This window comes from Scophthalmus maximus, chromosome 12, assembly GCF_022379125.1.
Source record: "Scophthalmus maximus strain ysfricsl-2021 chromosome 12, ASM2237912v1, whole genome shotgun sequence".
NCBI lineage: Eukaryota > Metazoa > Chordata > Actinopteri > Pleuronectiformes > Scophthalmidae > Scophthalmus > Scophthalmus maximus.
The window spans coordinates 6,977,405-6,995,860 of record NC_061526.1 but is presented as its reverse complement, the minus strand read 5'-3'; the positions used below and the strand labels follow the sequence as shown (position 1 = coordinate 6,995,860).

Sequence of the window (18,456 nt, the reverse complement as noted above, 5' to 3'; positions counted from 1 at the left end):
GCGAATTATACATCCAGGTAGAAAGTAGAGGACCATTCAAACCCCATCAAACTATGAAACATGCTCACCTACCTTTGGTCATCAGTGTCATAGGCCTTTAATTTGAATCAGCAAGGACAGAAAGACATTTTGCAGAAAAAAAAATAACAGTTCCGCATTTAAAGAAAAAGTCCTAACAGAGTTTTATGAAAAAAGAAACACAAACTTTCCCACTTCCTGTTTTTTTAAACCCCCCGGCCCACAAATACTTGTGGTGTCGTTGACTCTGAGACGTCCAGGGGATGACAGAAGTAACGGAAAAAGGAAATTACGTGTCAATGTAAATGAAGTTTTAGCACAAATAAGGATGTTTTGGTGTGAAAAGTAAAGTACCAACAAGGCCTGTCCCGATAATCACGTAATCGACTTGTCGTATGATACATGAAAATGAAATCAATCATTTTTTCATTGACCTCAATAACAGCCGTTGTGTCTACATGCGTGTTTGTGAATGAACGCCAACAACAGCCCAGCAAAGTCGTGTGATTAATAAATCACTGGTTCGGTCTATAAAATGTCCGCAAGTATGGATTTCTTTGTATTTTTTCGACCATGTTGGACAGCAGTTCTCTCATGTAGGACTTGTGAGCTCACGTGATTCAGTCTCAAAAGAAAAAGGTCTTCAGAGGACGATAATCTTGTTCATGGCGGACAACGTATCGTGACGGGCCTAGTGCCGACAACAGAATAACAAGTTCCTATCAAACAAACGGAAGCTGATCTTTATTCACAATTTCAAACAACTTGTACGAACGAAGGAAACAACGAGCACCCGCCCTCCCTTTTCCCCCGATCGGCAGCGGAAACTACCGATCTCCGGACGCCTTTTTCATCTCAAGCTGGCGCCAACACACTGGGCCTGGAGGCCGCCGACGAGCACACGGGCACCGGCCGCCTCTGCTCTGCGGAGGGGAGCGACATGGGCCGCGCGCCATCGCCGGCTGCAGGACAGCGCCACCCTGGGGCGAGCGCCGGAACAAGAGCGAAGCGACCGGGGAGCGCCGCTGGCGACGCGGCGTTGCCGGTGACAACGCTGGATGTCGCGAGGGGCCTGGGGTCACTCCAAATGGGCAGAGTTCACTGCGGTCAGAAATTCCAGCATTTTTGGACTTCGCTGGATTAATCCTCCTCCGAACGCAGCGCATGGAGTGCACAGCGTCCAAAGTCTGCTTCTTCTTCCACCTGCCACGTTCACCTCTCACCTCCTCTGACCCGTTGGTGGCACCGTGGCCTCTGGCCTCTTGGGCTTTCGCAAGACGCTGTACACCGTGCAGACCTGCGAGGCCTCGTCCACGGCGGCGCACTGTGAGCTCGCCGCCTCTCCGAGCGCCTCGTGTCCTTTCACGTCCCCCTCGCTGTTGCCCGGAGAAGGGGTCACACTCGCGACTGCCTGCAAAACGCTGTAGACAGTGTCTACTTCCTGCCGCGCGGCGTCCACATTTTCATAAGCCGCCTCCGTTGGGGAGGAGGACGAGGTGGAGACCCTGCGCTCAGGTCGTGGCGGTTCCTCGATTGGCTGGCTTTGAATCAACCGAGCGGTGGGCGTCTGACCCTGGAAATAAGCAGTGGAATATTGGTTGAGACCTCAATTTCATGGGCATCAATTCATTTCATCAGACAGCAGCAGCAGTTAATTCAGAACGCAGCTGCTGGAGTCCCCACCCAGACCAAAAAAAGTAGATCATATTAGTCCAGTCCTCAGATCTTTACCCTGGCTTCCTGTTTGTCAAAGAATTGACTTCAAGATACGCACTGGACGGTTTAATACATTTCTGATCTTCTGCTTTGCGACGAACCATCCGGATGGTCTCGGGTCGCCCGGGACTCGTCCGCTCTCCGTCCCCCCCCCCCGGACTCAGAACTAAGCATGGAGAGGCAGCGTCCAGTTGCTGTGCTCCACAGATCTGGAACAGACGCCCAGAAAACCGCAGGACAGCTGCAACTGTCGGTTCTTTCGACTCGAGACTGAAGACTTTTCTGTTTGCCGCTGCCTTTCAGGAAATAAACTATCTTTGCGGTTTTTTTTACTGCGCTGTAACTTCAACAGCTGTCTAAATCTACTTCAACGTGTTCTTATTTTCTCTTTTAATTATTGTATTTTAATGTGATTTTATGCGTTTCTTCCCGATGCTTTTAATGTTTCATGTTGAATTGCCTTGCTGTCGAAATGTGCTATACAAGTAAACTTGCCTTGCCTTATCAAACTTAACTTTAACTCATTGTCTTCTACAATTTTTGGTTCATTATCTTTTGTTTGTTTTTGTGTTTTTGTAACTGCAGAAGTTCCTTGTTATTGTCCTAGCACGGATGTCGTTTTTTAAGTAGGTGAATCTTACCTGATGATGATTACATTCTGAAAAAAGCCTCTTGGCCAAAAAAGCAATAAATGCACAGAGACATAAGCACACTGCAAAAAGTAGTGCGATTGCAAATATTGTTTGTGATGCCTCTCTGTGTTCAGGGTCAGATTCATTGAAGCCTGCGAAGAAAAATCAAAACACTGTAAGCGGATGATTTATTGCGTTTCAGACACCAGAAACAGCAGCTGTACTCAAAAAACTGCGGAATTATTAAAATAGTGAGTAAAAATGACAAAATGAACACTTACACATTGTCGCCGTGCTTTCAGAGACATTATTTGCGCTGACATGGTTGCTGCCGCTGCAGACGACGGTCCCGTTGTCGCCGGAGATGGTGATGTTGACCTCGCCGAAGGACCTGCGGGACGGTGCGCAGCCGTCCCCGTCGCAGACCGACCACGCCCAGTCGGCCCGGACGGAGCAGTTGACCGTGATGCTGCAGAGTCCGGCCGACCGGTTGTTGCTCAGCACCGACGTCACGACGACAGGCCTGGGAACGGGGTCTGCAGACACCCCGACGGGCAGTTGGAATGAATGGGGTGGCGTTAAGGTCGATTCAGCGGCGCCTGCTGCAGTTGGAAACTTCACCGCGCACGTATTACAAACAAGTTTGCGACTCTTCAAATTTTCTTCAAATTGGAAAGTTGCCGAAACTTTTGGTGCACGAGTTGCCGATGTCATGCAAGTCAAACCAACTAACATCAAATTTGCAATCGGCTCTAAACAGTGGCTTTTTACGTGGGCTTGCGAGCTGCATGTTCGCTGAATCGCCAGACTTTTTTAGCCAGTGCAAACGTTTTTATGATTTTATGATTATGATCGTTATTATGCAAATATCAGAAATAGGTGTAAAGGTGCTGTCTTACACATTTCGACTTATTCATGAAATACCACAAAAAAAAACCCTCCTTCTGATTTAATTTGACTTTATTCCCAATTTATACTCTGAAAATGAAAAAGGAATGCTTATTCACGCGTCTATGTTCCTGAGTTTTGACAACGTATTGCTGCCTGAGTAACCCGAGTTATCAGCAAATTCAGAAACGTACGGACATGCGAGGCAGATCCGGACAGCGGCGGACGAGAAAGTACCAACCTTGGACGATGACGTTGTGCGTCTCGGTAACTTCCTCGAACTTGGAGTCTGGAAATGTGACTTTATAGACGCCAGTGTCCTTGTCAGTCAGCCCTCGGATGCACAAGGTGAGATTCAAAGGGTAGAAATCCACTTTCCCTTTGTAGTTGGGGTTGATGTTTTGGTGAGAGACGATACTTGTTTTGACAAAGGTCCACGAGCCACTTATATTGGGCGGTGGCTTTGTGACATGGAGGCACAGCGAGCTGTTCTTCACGCGGTAATGTGTCACGACTGCGTCCTCTGCCACGACACCTGATGAGAAACATCCCGAGGGGAGAAAAGTGTCGCGCCGCACAGACGTTAATTCAACATGCAAAAGATCGACTGAGATCAGTTTGACTTTTTTGTCGTCCGCAGTCGAAGTCTGATTGAGACGGTAAACATCGGTAAGCACGAGATAGCATTCAAAATAAGATGATGGAAATCGCACGCGACGTCATTGCTCTTGGGTCATTGCCTCACAAAATAAGACTTTACTGCATCAACCTTGAAGGTCGCGGGCCCATTTCCTAACGACGCCTCATCAAAACAGATGGTTAACTGGCTCTGACCTTTGACCACAGACAACATCACGTTCGTTCCTCTTACCCGCGAGAGCCACGCAGCCCAGGAGCAGCAACATCGTCGAGCCACTTGACACTCTGGGCACGTACGGTCGCCGAGCGCCGAGCTGTTAACCAGCACGCGGAAAGAAAAACGAAAAAAAAAACGGGAAAAAAAAAAGGCCCTCCTCGGGGCCCGACAGCGCAGCCAACCGCGACTGCAGCGCAGCAGTGGAGGCAGGTGGAGCGCGCCAGGAAGTGGTCGCCTCCCCCGGCGCAGCTGCGAGTGAGAACTGAGACACACACCGTTGGTCTCAATTCATTCGAACACCACCCCCACACTACCGGGACCTGAACTTCGCTCCGAGAGACGAGATGAGACGCGGCCTGGATGTTCTGCGGCCGTAAAGTAGCATGCCTTTCACAAAAAAAAACATGCCCTTACCTTTATTCACTGTTATTCGATTCGCAATATTGATATTAGATATTGGACCTTGTGCCATTTTATTTCAGCCAGTCAATCTACCGCAACAGATCGTAAAAATCGAGCACTTCTGGGGTCGAGACCACGCCGCGTCGCCAGCCCTCACCTCGTCTTTTCGACCGCCGTCGACGCGCGGGCCAGCGACGCTCAGCAGGAACCTGGTAGTTCCTTGCAAAAAGTGCCCGGGACTAAAAAGACTCCCGGGAATTTCTTTTTCCAAAACGCGGCGTACGTGTTCTCCTTCGCAGGCAGCTGGAACAGGAATCTGTCGACAGACATTGTAAATAACAAGTTTATTAAAGAAGGCACTTAAAAGTACATTAGCAGTCCGACCAATGAGCTTCCAGGATACAGTGTACAGTGCAGGCAATACAGTATAAACAAACACAACCTCTCACCAGGTACTGATGCTGAAACATTTTCAGACACACAAGATTCTCATTGAGCTTGTGTGGCACAGCGGAGGATTTTCATTTGAACAGTGGCATTTAAGTCCTATTTAAAATAGATGTAAGTCCTTAGTGCCCCTGAAAACCCAAAAATTTGGTGCTTTATAATTTGAGGTTGTAATTTTTGAGTTAACCAACGCCAATCCCCTTGAACAAGCACCATGATAAAGTACCATTTCCGTGTACAGTAAAAAGAGGGGAAAATCAATTTTGATGCAAATACATCATCTGATGGCTTACATTAGATGCACGTTTGCAGGATTCACTGACACTTCATGTAAGAAGAAATCACAGCGGTTCAAATATTTTATAGAAGTGATATTGTGCACTGTAATAACAGTTACTATGGTACACTATGAATGCACAGCTGTCGGGACAAAGATGTGGGGGGGGGGAAATATATTTTTACATACTGTACAGAGGTACATTAAAACATGCATTTGTACATGACATTTAAAACAGTTCCTACGAACAATATTATCGCACTCACACAAAGTTACCCATTTGTAAGCACGGACACAAACGCACAAATTGAATTATTTGATACGGTGCATTAAGATTCAAAGTTAGTTCAGTTACTCACATTGTGTAAAATGCCACTTTTCTTTCAAGTTAAAGTGCGTTTAGTAACATTGCTAAACATATTTACTCCCAGTAAACGAGGCCGTTCATATCAGAGAGCACAATATTTTCAGGCGTAACAAGTAATGGTGTCGTTAGAAACTACCTGCTCCATCAAATATAATACATTCCTTTAAAGTCCGTTGTTAAAAAAATAATATGGTTCCGGAATTTTCATAACCCTTATTGGGTATTTAATGAACGGAGGGGGGGAAAACCAGTGCTGTGATCCGGTGAAGAGAGGAACGTCCACACCGGACGTTGAACTTCACTGCAGAAATCGAGATATATATATATATATATATATTTTTCAATTTTGCCGTCGCGTCTTGGTCCGAGCATGAGACACATACCGCTCAAAGTGTCTCGGAACAAGTTTCAATTGGGATCTGGGTGAGTGAAGTCGCGAAACTTTAAAAAGGAAAAATTCGACACACAGAAATGACCTGATGAGATCTCGCGGCCGCTTCAGGATCCGCCGGTGACGGCGAACCGAGGCCTGTCCGCGAGAGAAAAGAAGAGAATCGAAGGTGAAACAAAAGAATACGTCTTTGCGTGGATGAACTGATGCCGCGCTGTACACTTGCGCACGTCGGGTCTGCGAACTCGCTCCCTCGGAGGTGGGCGGCGGCCATCTTCAGCATCTTCTCTGCAGACTTGCAGCAACAGGAGCACATGGGTGCATCGCGTGGGCGTTTGGTTGGTGTGTGTGTTTGTGTGTGTGTGTGTGTGTGCAGCGAGAGGATCCCCAGGTGCTTTACTTCCTGCCGTGTGTCCCACGATTTGAATTTGCGTAGGCAGAGAGTGGTGTGTGGGAGTGGGGGGGAAAGGTTGTACGTGAGAGTAAGACTTGGTTCTATTTTTCTCTGTCTTTGCCTTCTGTGTGAGTTTCATATCAACTTTCCGCAGCCTCTTCCTGCCTCTCCTTCTTCAGACATTGCTTATGCGCACACTCAACGGGCTGCTGTCTCTCATGCGTCCCCTGTCGCGGCCCCGCTCCTCCCCCCTGAAGTTTTCCTCCAGCCTCAGCTTCTCCGGGTCCGCCCCGTCCTCCTTGCTGCCGTGACAACGGGACGTCGGCGATGGCCGGCTCGGCGGCAGGGCCTGCTTGAAGAGGGGCGGCATTTTGGTTTTGGCCACCTTGTCGAAGAAGGCAAAGTCAGCCACGTACTTTCCGGAGGGGGACAGGGAGACGACGGGGGGGAACTCGTAGCCCCAGAGGATCTCGTCCGGGAGGTAGGATGTCCGCACCTGGCAGGTGGCGGAGGTGGGCTCAACGGTGGCACTCATGATCACCAGCAGCTCAAAGTCTGCCAACTCCGGGTCTGTCCAGCCGCCACCTGGAGGAGAGAGGAGACCTGAGACTAAAGATTTATTAACGTCTCAGCCCATTATCAACAAACTTAAAATTGTGCCTTTTCCAAAGCGAACCAAATCATTTCTGTTCATCCTAGAGCAGTTTTAATACAGTCAAGTATTCAAAAACAAATGGCAGAAACGCAAAACCTGCCTAAAATACACACACACACACACACACACACACACACACACACACACACACACACACACACACACACACACACACACACACACACACACACACACACACACACACACACACACACACACACACACACACACACACACACACACACACACACACACACACACACACACACACGTGTCAGCGATGCTAAATATATATTTAAAGAAAGAAAAAAAAATGGGGATAATACATAGTTCCTGCATCGACGCACGCAGCACCCACGACACGACGGACAGACAAGAAGACGTATGAACGCAAAAAAGAAACCGCAGCACCCACCTGCGTCAACAGGCCTCAGTCAGAATGCAGACTCGGCCATCTGTGTGAACAGGCCTTACCCTAACCCAGACCCAGTACCGCTCCCACCGGGGCCAAAAACACCAGGTTGCGCAACCACTTGTGCAGACTGCGACGCAAGCGCGGTCGAGGGATTCTCTGTTTTCGGCCCCGTCGTGGCAGGTGCAAGGGGCTCCGCCGGCTTTTGTCCAGTAGTGATCGTCCCAGCATCGCCAGCGGCATGACTCCAGGGGTGGGAGGGTCACCCGGGCATCTGGTCAGGTCGGGTATGACGGGCTACAATGACGACTGCGGTGAAGCCCCGACTCTTCCTCTGGCGAGTTCACCTTTGGGTCTTCGAGTGAAATTTATCGCCACAGCCGTTGGATGCATTCGCATGAAATTGGACCATTGTCCAAATACTGTCGTTGTCGGCCGAACAACCTTAACCGACGGCGATCGGCCGTGCTTCTTTGGACAGCTACCAAATGTTAGCCTGCTGAAATGTCAACGTCACCGTGCTGTTCATAACGGGAGGCTCCGTCGACGCAGTAGTCGACGACGCACTTTAGCCGTGCTAAATATTTGCAGTGTGAGCCCATCAGTGACAAGCTGCAGACAACTGGGAGAACCGACGTGTAATGAACATTTAAACATTGTGCACTTCACATTGAACTATCACCAGCTCCACCAGAACCCATTATAGCTCAGTGTACCTGCCTTGTTTGCCACTTTCATCGTGCATTCTTGCCGTATGTCTTGCATCCTGTTGATCTTGATCGCCCTGCTCGACTTCCTTCCTGCTAGTTTACGCTTCTCTTTCATCTGACAAACATCGGCAACCGCAGAATTTCATGATCGCTCGGCTCTACAGGAAATAAAAGCCATTTGTATTCATTGATAACATCTATTTCGCAGGGTGCATTTCGAGTTCCCCACACTCGGCTCGGCGGGTTCAACAGCCATGACATCTCTCCTGCGGACCATCTCCACACCGTCCTGATTTAATGACTCGTGGTACAAAAAAAATGCCAAGAAGGTCCACACTCTGTTGCACTGGATGCCGGCATTCATCGGTTCAATGCTCTGTCAAATGAACCAGTTTGTGCAGAATCATGATCAGGTAGAACAGAACTTCAGCAGTAGGTTTTACGCCGCTGTTTTTCCCTTCTGAGTACAGTAAAGCCATCATGTCTGGATTCATGGTAGGAAACGACCCAGATGAAGCAACAATCGGTACCTGGCGACCGTCAGTGGGCACTGCAGCACCAGGGCCTGTATTATGTGTGCTGTGATATCATCTCTGAGAGTTAAAAGAACCGGAAGTTCAAGATTCACTACAAAGAGGATAATCCTGACTGAAAGGGCTGAAACTGAAGGGGCGGTAGTGACGACTCACAGTTAACAAGCCAAAGAGCTAAAGGGTAAAGTGAGAAGAGGGAATTCAATGACGGTAACAAATGAAGAAAAACGAGTCAAGTGAGGTCGAGGAAGGGAATGAGAGGATCCACGGGGAGTTTAAACGGGGCAACGTTCAGCGCCCGAGGCCTCCGAAGCCTCCAGCGCTGAGAGGTCTGAGTGGTGTAAGTGGATCTGCGCGGGCTTCGTGTCAGCAACCCAGACTGTGCGGCATTGTGCTCTAATGAGGGGTGTCTCTGGCGATCGCTCTCACACACATTCCGGCCTGGAGAAAACCCTCTCCTCCCGTGCCAATCCAGGCCAACATCGGGACGGCGAGAGGCAGCCAAGCACGCAGCACATGACCGTGAATACCAACACACCTACATACGGTACATAGGCACATTCAGTCGTTCTCAATCCCAGAGAGTCACAAACGAGACCAGGCTGAGTGGTGGGTTTCGTTTGGACATTTGTTTTAGGAGAGCTGCTTTACAACTTGACTCAAAGTATGATATGTACCCTTTGCTGCCCAGTTTCTCAGGGGGCTGTTGTCGTCAATGATGTGGTAGAAGGTCAGGGGGATGATGAGGAAGGGGCTGTCGCTGGACGTGTCCACCTGAAAAGGCACATTGCGCTGGTCCAGCCGCACCGTCTCGCCCTCCTTGGTCAGAGACGTCTGTAGCAGCTTCCCCGTCACCTGGGAGCCAAGATGGAGTCAGTAAATGTAGCCAAGAGGTTGCAGAAGGCATCCTGTAACCAAAAGGCCCCAGGTTTAATACCCGAAATGGCCAATATCTCCCATCAGGTGTTCTCGGAGCAATGACATATTCGGTCAATGTATGAGTCGTTAATATAGTTCATTCCAGCAAGGCCATGAGAGTAAGGTGTATCAAAATACAATCTTATCTGTATGGGGGGGAACACATGTGAGCTCTAAACGGGATAAAATCATGAAAACATATGCAAATGTCAGGCAATGCTAACGTTTTCATTGTAATAAGGCCACTGTATAATGTCATTTTTGACCTCACAGTGATGTCATGATGACATCATTCCTAACATATGATCATATTTATATATGCTTTTCGTATTATATATGTATATATCATTATCTTTTCAATCTATATAAGCTTAAGCTTGTCCATAGTCCTGTCATGTTTTCTGACTTCTTTGTGACTTCCTCATGATGTCACTTTTCATATTATATGATGCGATGGAATAATTTAAAAAAAAATAGTTTTTGGGACCATGCATTTATTGACTATTTGTATGATCTACTTTGTCCACACACACACACACACGCACGCACACGCACACACACACACACACACACACACGGACACGGAGGCGGAAACACATCCTGTCTACCGTACATAAAAGTTGCTTATGTCTCATTACCTGGCATCCTAACAGCAGGCTCTTACGCATGTTGGCAACTCGGATCATGAGGCAGGGGTGACCCTCGTAGTTGGACACAACAGCATGTTGACTAAACTTCACTGTCTCGCCTCTCTTCTTGGGACGGGCGACCTGCAGGTGGAGGGAAATATCGCATAAACTTCAGTAATCATCTACAGGACTCTTTCTCTGTTCAAGAAAACACGTAGATACAAGAAAAGAAGAGGAGGAAGAGTGAAATTACAGGCATTTAAAAAAAGTACGTTAGACTAAAAATGAGGAGGAAACTGTTGAGAAATCTCTGCTTTTGACAGGTAAGAGCGACAGTAATCAACGTGGTGTTGATCTGTAAGCATAACTGATAACTTACAAGTTGATTTCTAAAATACTGATAGTTCTAATGCGACTTGGAAGAACATATAATCGGAGGAGGGGCTTTGAGGAAACAGCTGTTAACTGCAATGTCCCTGACTGACTGTCCAAAATTACCCAAAGAAACCGGCAAAGGTATTACTGTAAAGTTACTTTTAAGGAAACATATCTATAAAGTGTATTCAGTCAAAGAACGTGTTTACTTTGCTGAACCCAGCAATTATTGTCTTTGATTACTGAAAGCTACAAATCAAAGATTTTCAGTGTTTTGCTCCAAACTAAGGCCTAGAAACGAACCTACCTTCGCAAGGAAGGTGCCGGTGATGAAGATCTCCATCACCATGGTGATGACCAGCTGAAAGATGAGCAGGATGATGGCAGCGGGACACTCCTCTGTGATGCACCGGAAACCGTAGCCAATCGTGGTCTGAGACTCCAGAGAGAAGAGGAAGGCGCCCGTCAGGGTCTTGACCTCCATTACGCATGGCGTGTGGTTGGAGGGGGGGTCGAACTCTGGCGGGGAAGAAGGGAGGCACGGCAGAAGGACTTGCATTTCGGGCGTACAAACAAATTACCAAGGAACATTTTGTCCCTCTCTCAATGCGAGATCTTTCTCTTTCTCATGCTCTGACAAACCGTTCTCCCATGTATCCTTCATTGTCTATTCATTCACACACAAAAATGACTTGTGTCCTTGCATGTCACATTTTTTGTGTCAGTTAGAGGACATCATTGTTTGAGGGGAGAAGAGAGGTTGGGGCAGGTTGCACAGATGTTCTACCGGCTCCTAATAGAGGTTAATAAAGGTTCTAAGTGAGACAATTGGCCTCGAGACTCTGTCTTTCAGTCACTTCCACACTCTCTGCACTAAAAAAACCCTTTTATCCTCCAACAGCCGCTCCTCCTTACCCAGTAGGTCTCCGTGTACCAACGCCACCAGGTACCAAAGCACCCCGAACACGAACCAGGTCCCAGCGAAGGTGGCAGAGAAGAGGAAGAACTTGTAGCGCCACTGCATGTCCAGAAAGGTTGTCCAGAGGTCGCGGAGGTACAGTGCCCCCCGCCCGCTTATGTGCTCGATGCGCACATTGCTGCGTCCGTCTTTGGAGAGGACGCGGCGCCTCCGTCGCAGAGCACACGGCCCCCCAGGTCCCGTCCCACCTCCCCCACCTGCACCAGCACCTGCACCTCCGGGCGGCCCTGTGGAGCCCAGCAGGGGCTTGGTGATGTCCGTCTGCGTCTGGGAGTGGCACACCTTCTGCGGGGAGGAGTCCTCTGAGGAGGGGGGAGTGGCCGAGGTCATGGTTGGCGCTGCGAGGGGTTGGAGAAAGTGGGTAAAATGTAGGCTCTGCGTAAGATGGCAAGAATTTGGCACAGTGTTACATGGAGTGAACAGCAGGGGATTTCAGATGAAACGGTGCACAATGTGTGCAAGAGAAGACGGACATTTGATATTCACATGAATGAGCAAAATGACAGAGTGGAACATTCGGGAGGAGAGGGCGATGGCGACGAGGTAGGGGATTATTTTTCCCCGCTGGACAGTGTTGTGGCCTTTCCACGGTGGTCCACTTAAGAGCCTTTCCCCTTTCACTGGAGGCAGCTGGCCTTGTCAAAATAAAAGCCCCCCCTTTCAGCTCTTTCACATTAAAAGCGCGATCGTGCTGGTTGGTCGGTTGCACAAGACGGCCACTGAATTCAGATGAGGGGGACACTGTTCACCCTTACTTTACAGGCGTCTTTGAACTTGAATCAAAGATACAGAGATCTTCCACTGGTCGATCGCCCGCCTCCAATTTGCTGACAGCTGGTTTTCACACTCTTTATGGCTTGTTTTTACTTGAACAGACACCTCGAGTGTGCGGCATTTGGAGCACATGCAGAGCTTCTTCTACAAAAGGGATAGGATATTTTGGGGGACGATTTGAAGGTTCTGATCATCAGAGCTGCATGACTTTTAGAGACTTTTTTTTGTGTGAAGTTGTCTGCTTTGGTGAATTAATGACATGGGGTTGTTTCCCCACGGTTTGTGTGAGGCTGAAATTAAGGAAGACCTCAATGCTACCACACACAATCCATTGATACAAAGTTAGACCTAGTTTGGTGCGTAAGAGCTTAACTAGCCGGACATCCTACACCCTTTTTTGGGATGAACTGGAGCGCAGACTGCAAACCAGGCCACATCGGCCAACATGAGCGCTTGAGATCGCTGATGCTCTTGTGGAGCGAATCCCTGCAGCCAGGTTCATTTGAAAAAGCACCTGTGGAACAGCGGAGGACGTTGCACACCCACACATGTGGTTTCTGAATTCAACGTTCCAACGTTCGAATAGGAGTCTAAGGTTCATCCCCGCGTCCACATAGTACCGTACAACTACAGCGTTCCTCAAGTGGCAAATGAATGCCTGTGAGGATGGTGGTGTCATGTGGTGAGACGTCGTAGTGCCAGCAGTATATTATTGAATGAGAAGTCTCCCGCCCCACCCCTGGGTGCCATGGACACGGGTCGTCCACTCTCAACAGATTCACCCTCGGCCGGTTTCTCTCTCTCTCCTCGTCCTTCTTTTTCTTTCCTTCACTCATGCTACCGCTCGCCGCTTGCTAAACAAGGCTTTTTGTCTCAGTCTGCCTCTGCTTTTCCGCGGCGACTATAACCAAACTTTTTTTTTTTAAACAAAGCGACAAAAACAAAAGACCAAGAACCGAGGCGATGTGATACGCTCTGTCTTTTCGACCCCTCTCTCGCCTCTCTCTCCCTGTGCCGGAGCTCACACTGTGAGTGAATGAATGGGGATCTGTGTTGATGTCTGTGCTCTGAATACTAAGATGTGGAGGGGGAGAGAGCGGAGGGAGGTGGGGTCAAGAGGAGGCCCATGTGATTGGCCCGGTCCATCCCGGGGCTGAACTCTGAACCCCCGAGGAGCTCCTGCCTACACATACAGTAAACACACACTTGTGTAATAGACATCTAGGCCGTTTGAGCGGTTCGAACACAAATGCAATACAATTTACTGCTCAAAGGAACCTTTGGTTTGCAAAGCGAAGACCTTACACATTGAAGAAGTGGTTTATGAACTGCTGTTTTAGCCAGCGCCATCTTTGTAGGAGCCGGGTGTGGGAGTTCAAGGACATCGCAAACATCCACCTACACCTGCCACCTGCTCCCATTGGACGGTACTAGCTGTCAATCACACGGTATCCATGCCCCAATGCTTTATCGTCTATTTTACTCTCAATGGAACCATAATTCACCATGTGAACTTTGAGGAAGACTTGAAACTAATGATTGAACCATAAACTTCTCAGGAAAATGTTTCGACTGATTCTACAAATCAAGTGAGTCATTTTCACATAACTTCTTTCTACAACCAGTGGAGTCGCCCTCTGCTGGTCATTCCAGAGAACAAAGTTTCGCTTTTCCGGACGGAGAGTCTACATCCATATAGAATCACCATACAAATACACAGTGGCAAAACTTGCATGGCCTATTTACACATTCAGCACACACACAGCAACTTTAGCATCTTTTTCAATATGTTTCTGGCAAACTGAGTCCAATAATCATTCCCCCTAAACGACGAAGGATGGGGCCCTTCAATTGGGACACGGCTCCAGTTTTTGGCTCTTTATCAGCCAATTACTCCATTATGTTCCCATAGCTGTAGTTTGTTGCTAGGCAGGTATCGTGTACAGTGGGCGAATCTATAACTACAGGATGTCGATATCAACAGTTATTGTGTGTAAATAAAGGTGATATAAAGTGATTAAATGGAATTATTGGCAGGCTCAGGGGAGCAACAACAAGTGGCGGAGGCTACTTAACTGATACTGAATGACAATATAGGGAGATTGTGAAATAATACGGTACCTTTAAACATTTTATCTGTTTGCTACTACGTTATGGTGTCATATTCAACTCATCGAATGCCTCTCGAGTGCTCACGAATGTCACCATAAGTACGTTTTATCAATCTCCGTGGAGCCAAAGGCGAAGATTGTGAAGCGTCTCTCTGACACTGATGCTGACGGATTCCCTCTCTTGGACAATGACCCCCGCGCCCACTGGACAAACCACACTCAAGGTCAGGATCTCTTCCTCTCCTTCCCCCTGTCCATGTGTGCACAAGAATCCTTTGTTTAGCAGGAGATGAAAGGGACAAAAGCCACCATTGAAAAAAAAATCTGACTGGGTGAGCGAGTGAGTGGAGGAGAGAACAAGTTCGACCGGGAGAGGAGAGCGCGGCGGAGCGTCGGAGTGTGTGTTTGAGACTGTGCTCGATCCTGTGTGTGTGCATGAGGATGCGATTCTTGACATGGTGAGGGGGCAGAGATGTAGGGTCTTGGGGGGGGGGTGGAAGAGAGAGAGAATAATTGGTTTTGAGAGGAGGATGGAGCATCGGGTGACAAAGAGTGAGAAAGGGGACGGCTGGGAGGGACGGACGGTGGAAGGGAGCGAGAGGACCGGGGTCTCGTCGAGTGAAGGTGGACGAAACGGACGGGGCGACAAAAGACGCTCATTAGCATTCCGGCAGGGAGAGTAATCCCTTCCACTTGGCAGCCCCTGTCCAGTGGCCACATCCATAGAGAAGAAAACCCCCTTGCAAGCCAGTACACTGCGCTGAAAAGGCCCAATTCAACGCCGACTTCAATGGCCGTGCCTTGTGTCAGCGGCGAAAAGGGGGGGGGGGGGCGTCCAAACACCAACACAGCTCCGTGCCAGGAGGGCGCCCGGCTCAGCCAACACAACGCCGTCGAACCACAAACTTATTAAGCACTGCACATTGCTGCACCGCTGAGCTGCCGGTGGATGATTTAAATGCGTCTCTAAAACTATTGATCTCTAACTTGTCAAAATTTCACACGCTAAGAAAAGCCCCTTATTTACCCCTTCATCCCACAAAAGGATCACCTAAACCACTTGCTCATTCCACAAAAAATACAACCAAATTTGGAGAGTGGCAGTACCAGATCCCTTTACACACCAAAAAACAAACCTGACTAATAATATTCATGCAGTTCCTGTCCCAGACAAAGTGACTATTCATCCATGCGCAACAGTGTTTTGACACTGTGTAGTTATTTATCTTCTCCAGTTTTACGTGTATTTATTAATTGTTATACTTTTGACCCAAGTCTCAAGCGGCTCAGAAAACCCCTGGACAGTATCTGCTGCAGAGAAACCAGTTAAAGCGTTGGTGCACTGGGCGAAAGCTGAATTCAGAAACCATGAAACAGCCCAATCCTTCTTTTTGGAACATTGGTCCTCCGTGGATCAGATGAAAACATTCAAATTGAAATCCTCAAAAGATTTAAAAATGTGAAAAAAATAAAATAAATAAAAAGCACAATTCGTTTGTGTTGTGGCCGAATCTACAGCGGCTCCATTCCACGTCGACATGGTTTAGCTTTAATGCGGATCGTACAGCGACAGCAGGAAGTGAAAGCGAGCCGTAACCATGGCATTGGCCTCGATCGGCGACCGTCCAGAAGGGCCTACCATCTAAATCTCGCACCCCCCCCCCCAAAACAAAACCCCGCTCGCCCTTCGCTTCCTGGGCCCAGAGTTACAATCCCTGAAGAGTTACGACTCCGGCCCACATTGAACAACGGAGAGCGGCCGTTCCCGCCGCCGGGCGCTGATTTACGACGACTTTTACCATCTCCATCCAAGGCAGTCGTTCTCGCCAATGACCCGTCTTCTCTGCTGTCAATCTGACCGCCCCGGCTGCTGTTGCGGTGCTGATGAGGGTTTCTCTCTGTGACGCCATGCTTTCATATGGACTTGGAGGGAAAACTCCATTCATACCTCGTTTCTCAAAGACTTCTAATGGTTTTGCGCAACATCCGCTGCTACTTTTCACGTACAAATGATCTTTTCCTGTGTTCTGCATTTAAGTATTCAAACAAATCATGCTCATGCCGGACGTAGAGAGACTTAACTTAACTGAACCTCAACTAAATACTGACCTTGCACCGTGATTACTGGCCTTTTGTAGGATCTTGTGGTTCTCCTTGCCACTACAGAGACATGCAGAATCTCCATGTGACGATAAACGTGGTCGTACAGTAGTGAGTTCCTGCGTGGAGGTGAGAAATCGCGGTGCAGATGTGACAGTGCAGCACTGATTTATTGTTTCACACCAATGTCCCGCTGCACTGTAAAATGCAACAGCACTACAGCAGCGCTGGGCACGTGCAGCCGCATCAGAAAAGTCCACGCGTTCGCAGTGCCTTCGCCCCGATTCTTTCCAAACACCAGTAAATGTGATGAAGACACAATGACGCATGTCGCAGCCAAAGTGCAGGGACTGTAGGATAGAGGGATATCACAGTGGCACAACAAGAGAGGCTAGGATCCGTTCCCCCGCTAATACAGATACGCCCGTGGGTCCTCGGAGGAAGCTTTGCAAAGATTTTTAATTGAGCTGATTGAGTTGAAATCCACGAGATGATTCGTGCGAGCGCGAGAATCACACAAACACGTAATCGGTCAGATCTTTGTGTTTGGAGAGAAGAAGAAAACGTACAGTGAATTTGAAATGGTTTTTTGCGCGTCTTACCTCGGTGGGCGCCGCGGCTTGGACTCTTTGACGATGTGGTTGGTTGCACTTGTTCAGCCAACGCGTGAAGGATCTGAAAAGTTTTTTAAAAGACGTCTTGGAAAGAAGCCTGGGGGAAAGGGGAAAAAGAGGAAAGGAAGGTTTCTGGACGACGCGCACTTGTTGACAACTCGCTTCACATCCCTGCTCCACTTTGACATCACATTGTTGTCGTTGCTCCTTCCCTCCGATTTCTTCTGCAGTCCTTCTACGTCGTTGTCATCCTTTATTAAAAAAAATCAAAATAATTAAATCTCTCGTTATAAACCCAACCCCCCACCCCCCCACCTCCAAAAACACACCGAGGGCCCCCGTCGGAGGAGAGTCCTGGGTGCCTCCCAGCACACTGGTACTGGTGGTACCGGTCCTGGCTCACTGTCCCCGGGCCATTGTGTAATCAGAGGAGCACAGTTTGCACTTCTTCTTGCGTCTGAAACAGAGCGGGACACGGAGAGGAGTCAAAGAAGCCCGTGCTGTCCACTCCTCCAGGACCCCCCACCCCGCGTCGCCTCTCTGCAAAAGCCCACGAGTATTCACTCGGCCGCTGTTTCACGACACTTTTAATTCATTAATGCAACTCTCCTCCCAGCTTCTCCTCCCACCCTCCCCTCCCCGTGCCCCCCCCCCCCCGACTGTACGCCATAAATGGGGCCCTTTGTTCGCGAGGCCTCCTCCGCTGCTGCTGCTTCGGCCTTTTGTCAACTTTCTCGTTGTAGATGTGTGATGGTTATGAGATACGGGGCTGGAAGTCGCTCCGTTGTGAGAAGAAAAAAATGGAGAGGAAAAAAAAACGGGGAGGTATTTACAAATCAAGAAATGACAGGGCCTGTTGTCCGGTGTGTGCGGTGAATGGATGATGCCGGCGCATCTCTCTGAGGCCGCGCCACGTCCGCCCCGCGGGAGGTGCTCCGTGGTGCACATGGCCCCTGCTGTGAATGGACGAATTAATTCACCAGAGTGGCAACCATTCTACTGAAACACTGGCCCGGCGGTGATGGAATGCTTTGCAGTTGTCACTTGTGCTGTAAAGGAAAGAAAGAAGAAAAAAAAAAAAGCAGTGCAAAGTAACTTGTACTCAAGTACTGTAATTAAGTACCTTTTTTGAGGTACTATTTTTTTGTTTTAATTCGCTACACTTTTGCACGACCATGCTGCAGATTGTATGATTGACATTTAAAATGTGATGTTTAGATTAAACAGTCTAACCTTTCTGCAGCGACTATGTGGTGGA

At 48.6% G+C, this 18,456-nt stretch overlaps 2 protein-coding genes across 4 annotated transcripts; both read right to left on the bottom strand.

Moving 5' to 3' along the window:
* Positions 1-80: 80 nt before the first annotated feature.
* LOC118284733 (SLAM family member 5) lies at positions 81-4,344 on the bottom strand. Its single transcript, XM_035607734.2, has 5 exons — positions 4,126-4,344; positions 3,496-3,789; positions 2,648-2,902; positions 2,376-2,518; positions 81-1,591 (listed from the first exon to the last, which is right to left on the bottom strand). Exons 1-5 carry the CDS (start codon positions 4,157-4,159, stop codon positions 1,238-1,240), a joined length of 1,080 nt encoding a protein of 359 aa, XP_035463627.1. The 5' UTR covers positions 4,160-4,344; the 3' UTR covers positions 81-1,237.
* Positions 4,345-4,841: 497 nt separating this feature from the next.
* On the bottom strand, positions 4,842-14,666 carry kcnj10a (potassium inwardly rectifying channel subfamily J member 10a). Of its 3 annotated transcripts, none has more exons than XM_035607162.2 (6): positions 14,495-14,666; positions 11,536-11,937; positions 10,928-11,139; positions 10,255-10,386; positions 9,376-9,553; positions 4,842-6,997 (listed from the first exon to the last, which is right to left on the bottom strand). In XM_035607162.2, the coding sequence occupies exons 1-6, from the start codon at positions 14,502-14,504 to the stop codon at positions 6,564-6,566; spliced, it is 1,368 nt and encodes a 455-aa protein (XP_035463055.1). In that variant the 5' UTR covers positions 14,505-14,666; the 3' UTR covers positions 4,842-6,563. The 3 variants fall into 3 exon arrangements, with proteins under 3 accessions (XP_035463055.1, XP_035463057.1, XP_035463059.1); XM_035607164.2 differs by having other exon boundaries at positions 4,842-6,991; positions 14,495-14,665; XM_035607166.2 differs by having other exon boundaries at positions 4,842-6,973; positions 14,495-14,659.
* Between the last annotated feature and the right edge of the window lie 3,790 nt (positions 14,667-18,456).

Excerpts from the sequence above, each read along its gene's own strand:
- LOC118284733 (XM_035607734.2), bottom strand. The coding sequence starts at position 4,159 with ATGTTGCTGCTCCTGGGCTGCGTGGCTCTCGCGG. Across the intron at positions 2,903-3,495 it reads GCACAACGTCATCGTCCAAG|ACCCCGTTCCCAGGCCTGTC; the intron begins GTTGGTACTTTC and ends GGGTGTCTGCAG. Across the intron at positions 1,592-2,375 it reads CAGAATGTAATCATCATCAG|GGTCAGACGCCCACCGCTCG; the intron begins GTAAGATTCACC and ends GCTTATTTCCAG.
- kcnj10a (XM_035607162.2), bottom strand. Across the intron at positions 11,140-11,535 it reads GGTACACGGAGACCTACTGG|AGTTCGACCCCCCCTCCAAC; the intron begins GTAAGGAGGAGC and ends CTTCCCCGCCAG. Across the intron at positions 6,998-9,375 it reads GAGAAACTGGGCAGCAAAGG|TCTCAGGTCTCCTCTCTCCT; the intron begins GTACATATCATA and ends ATAAATCTTTAG.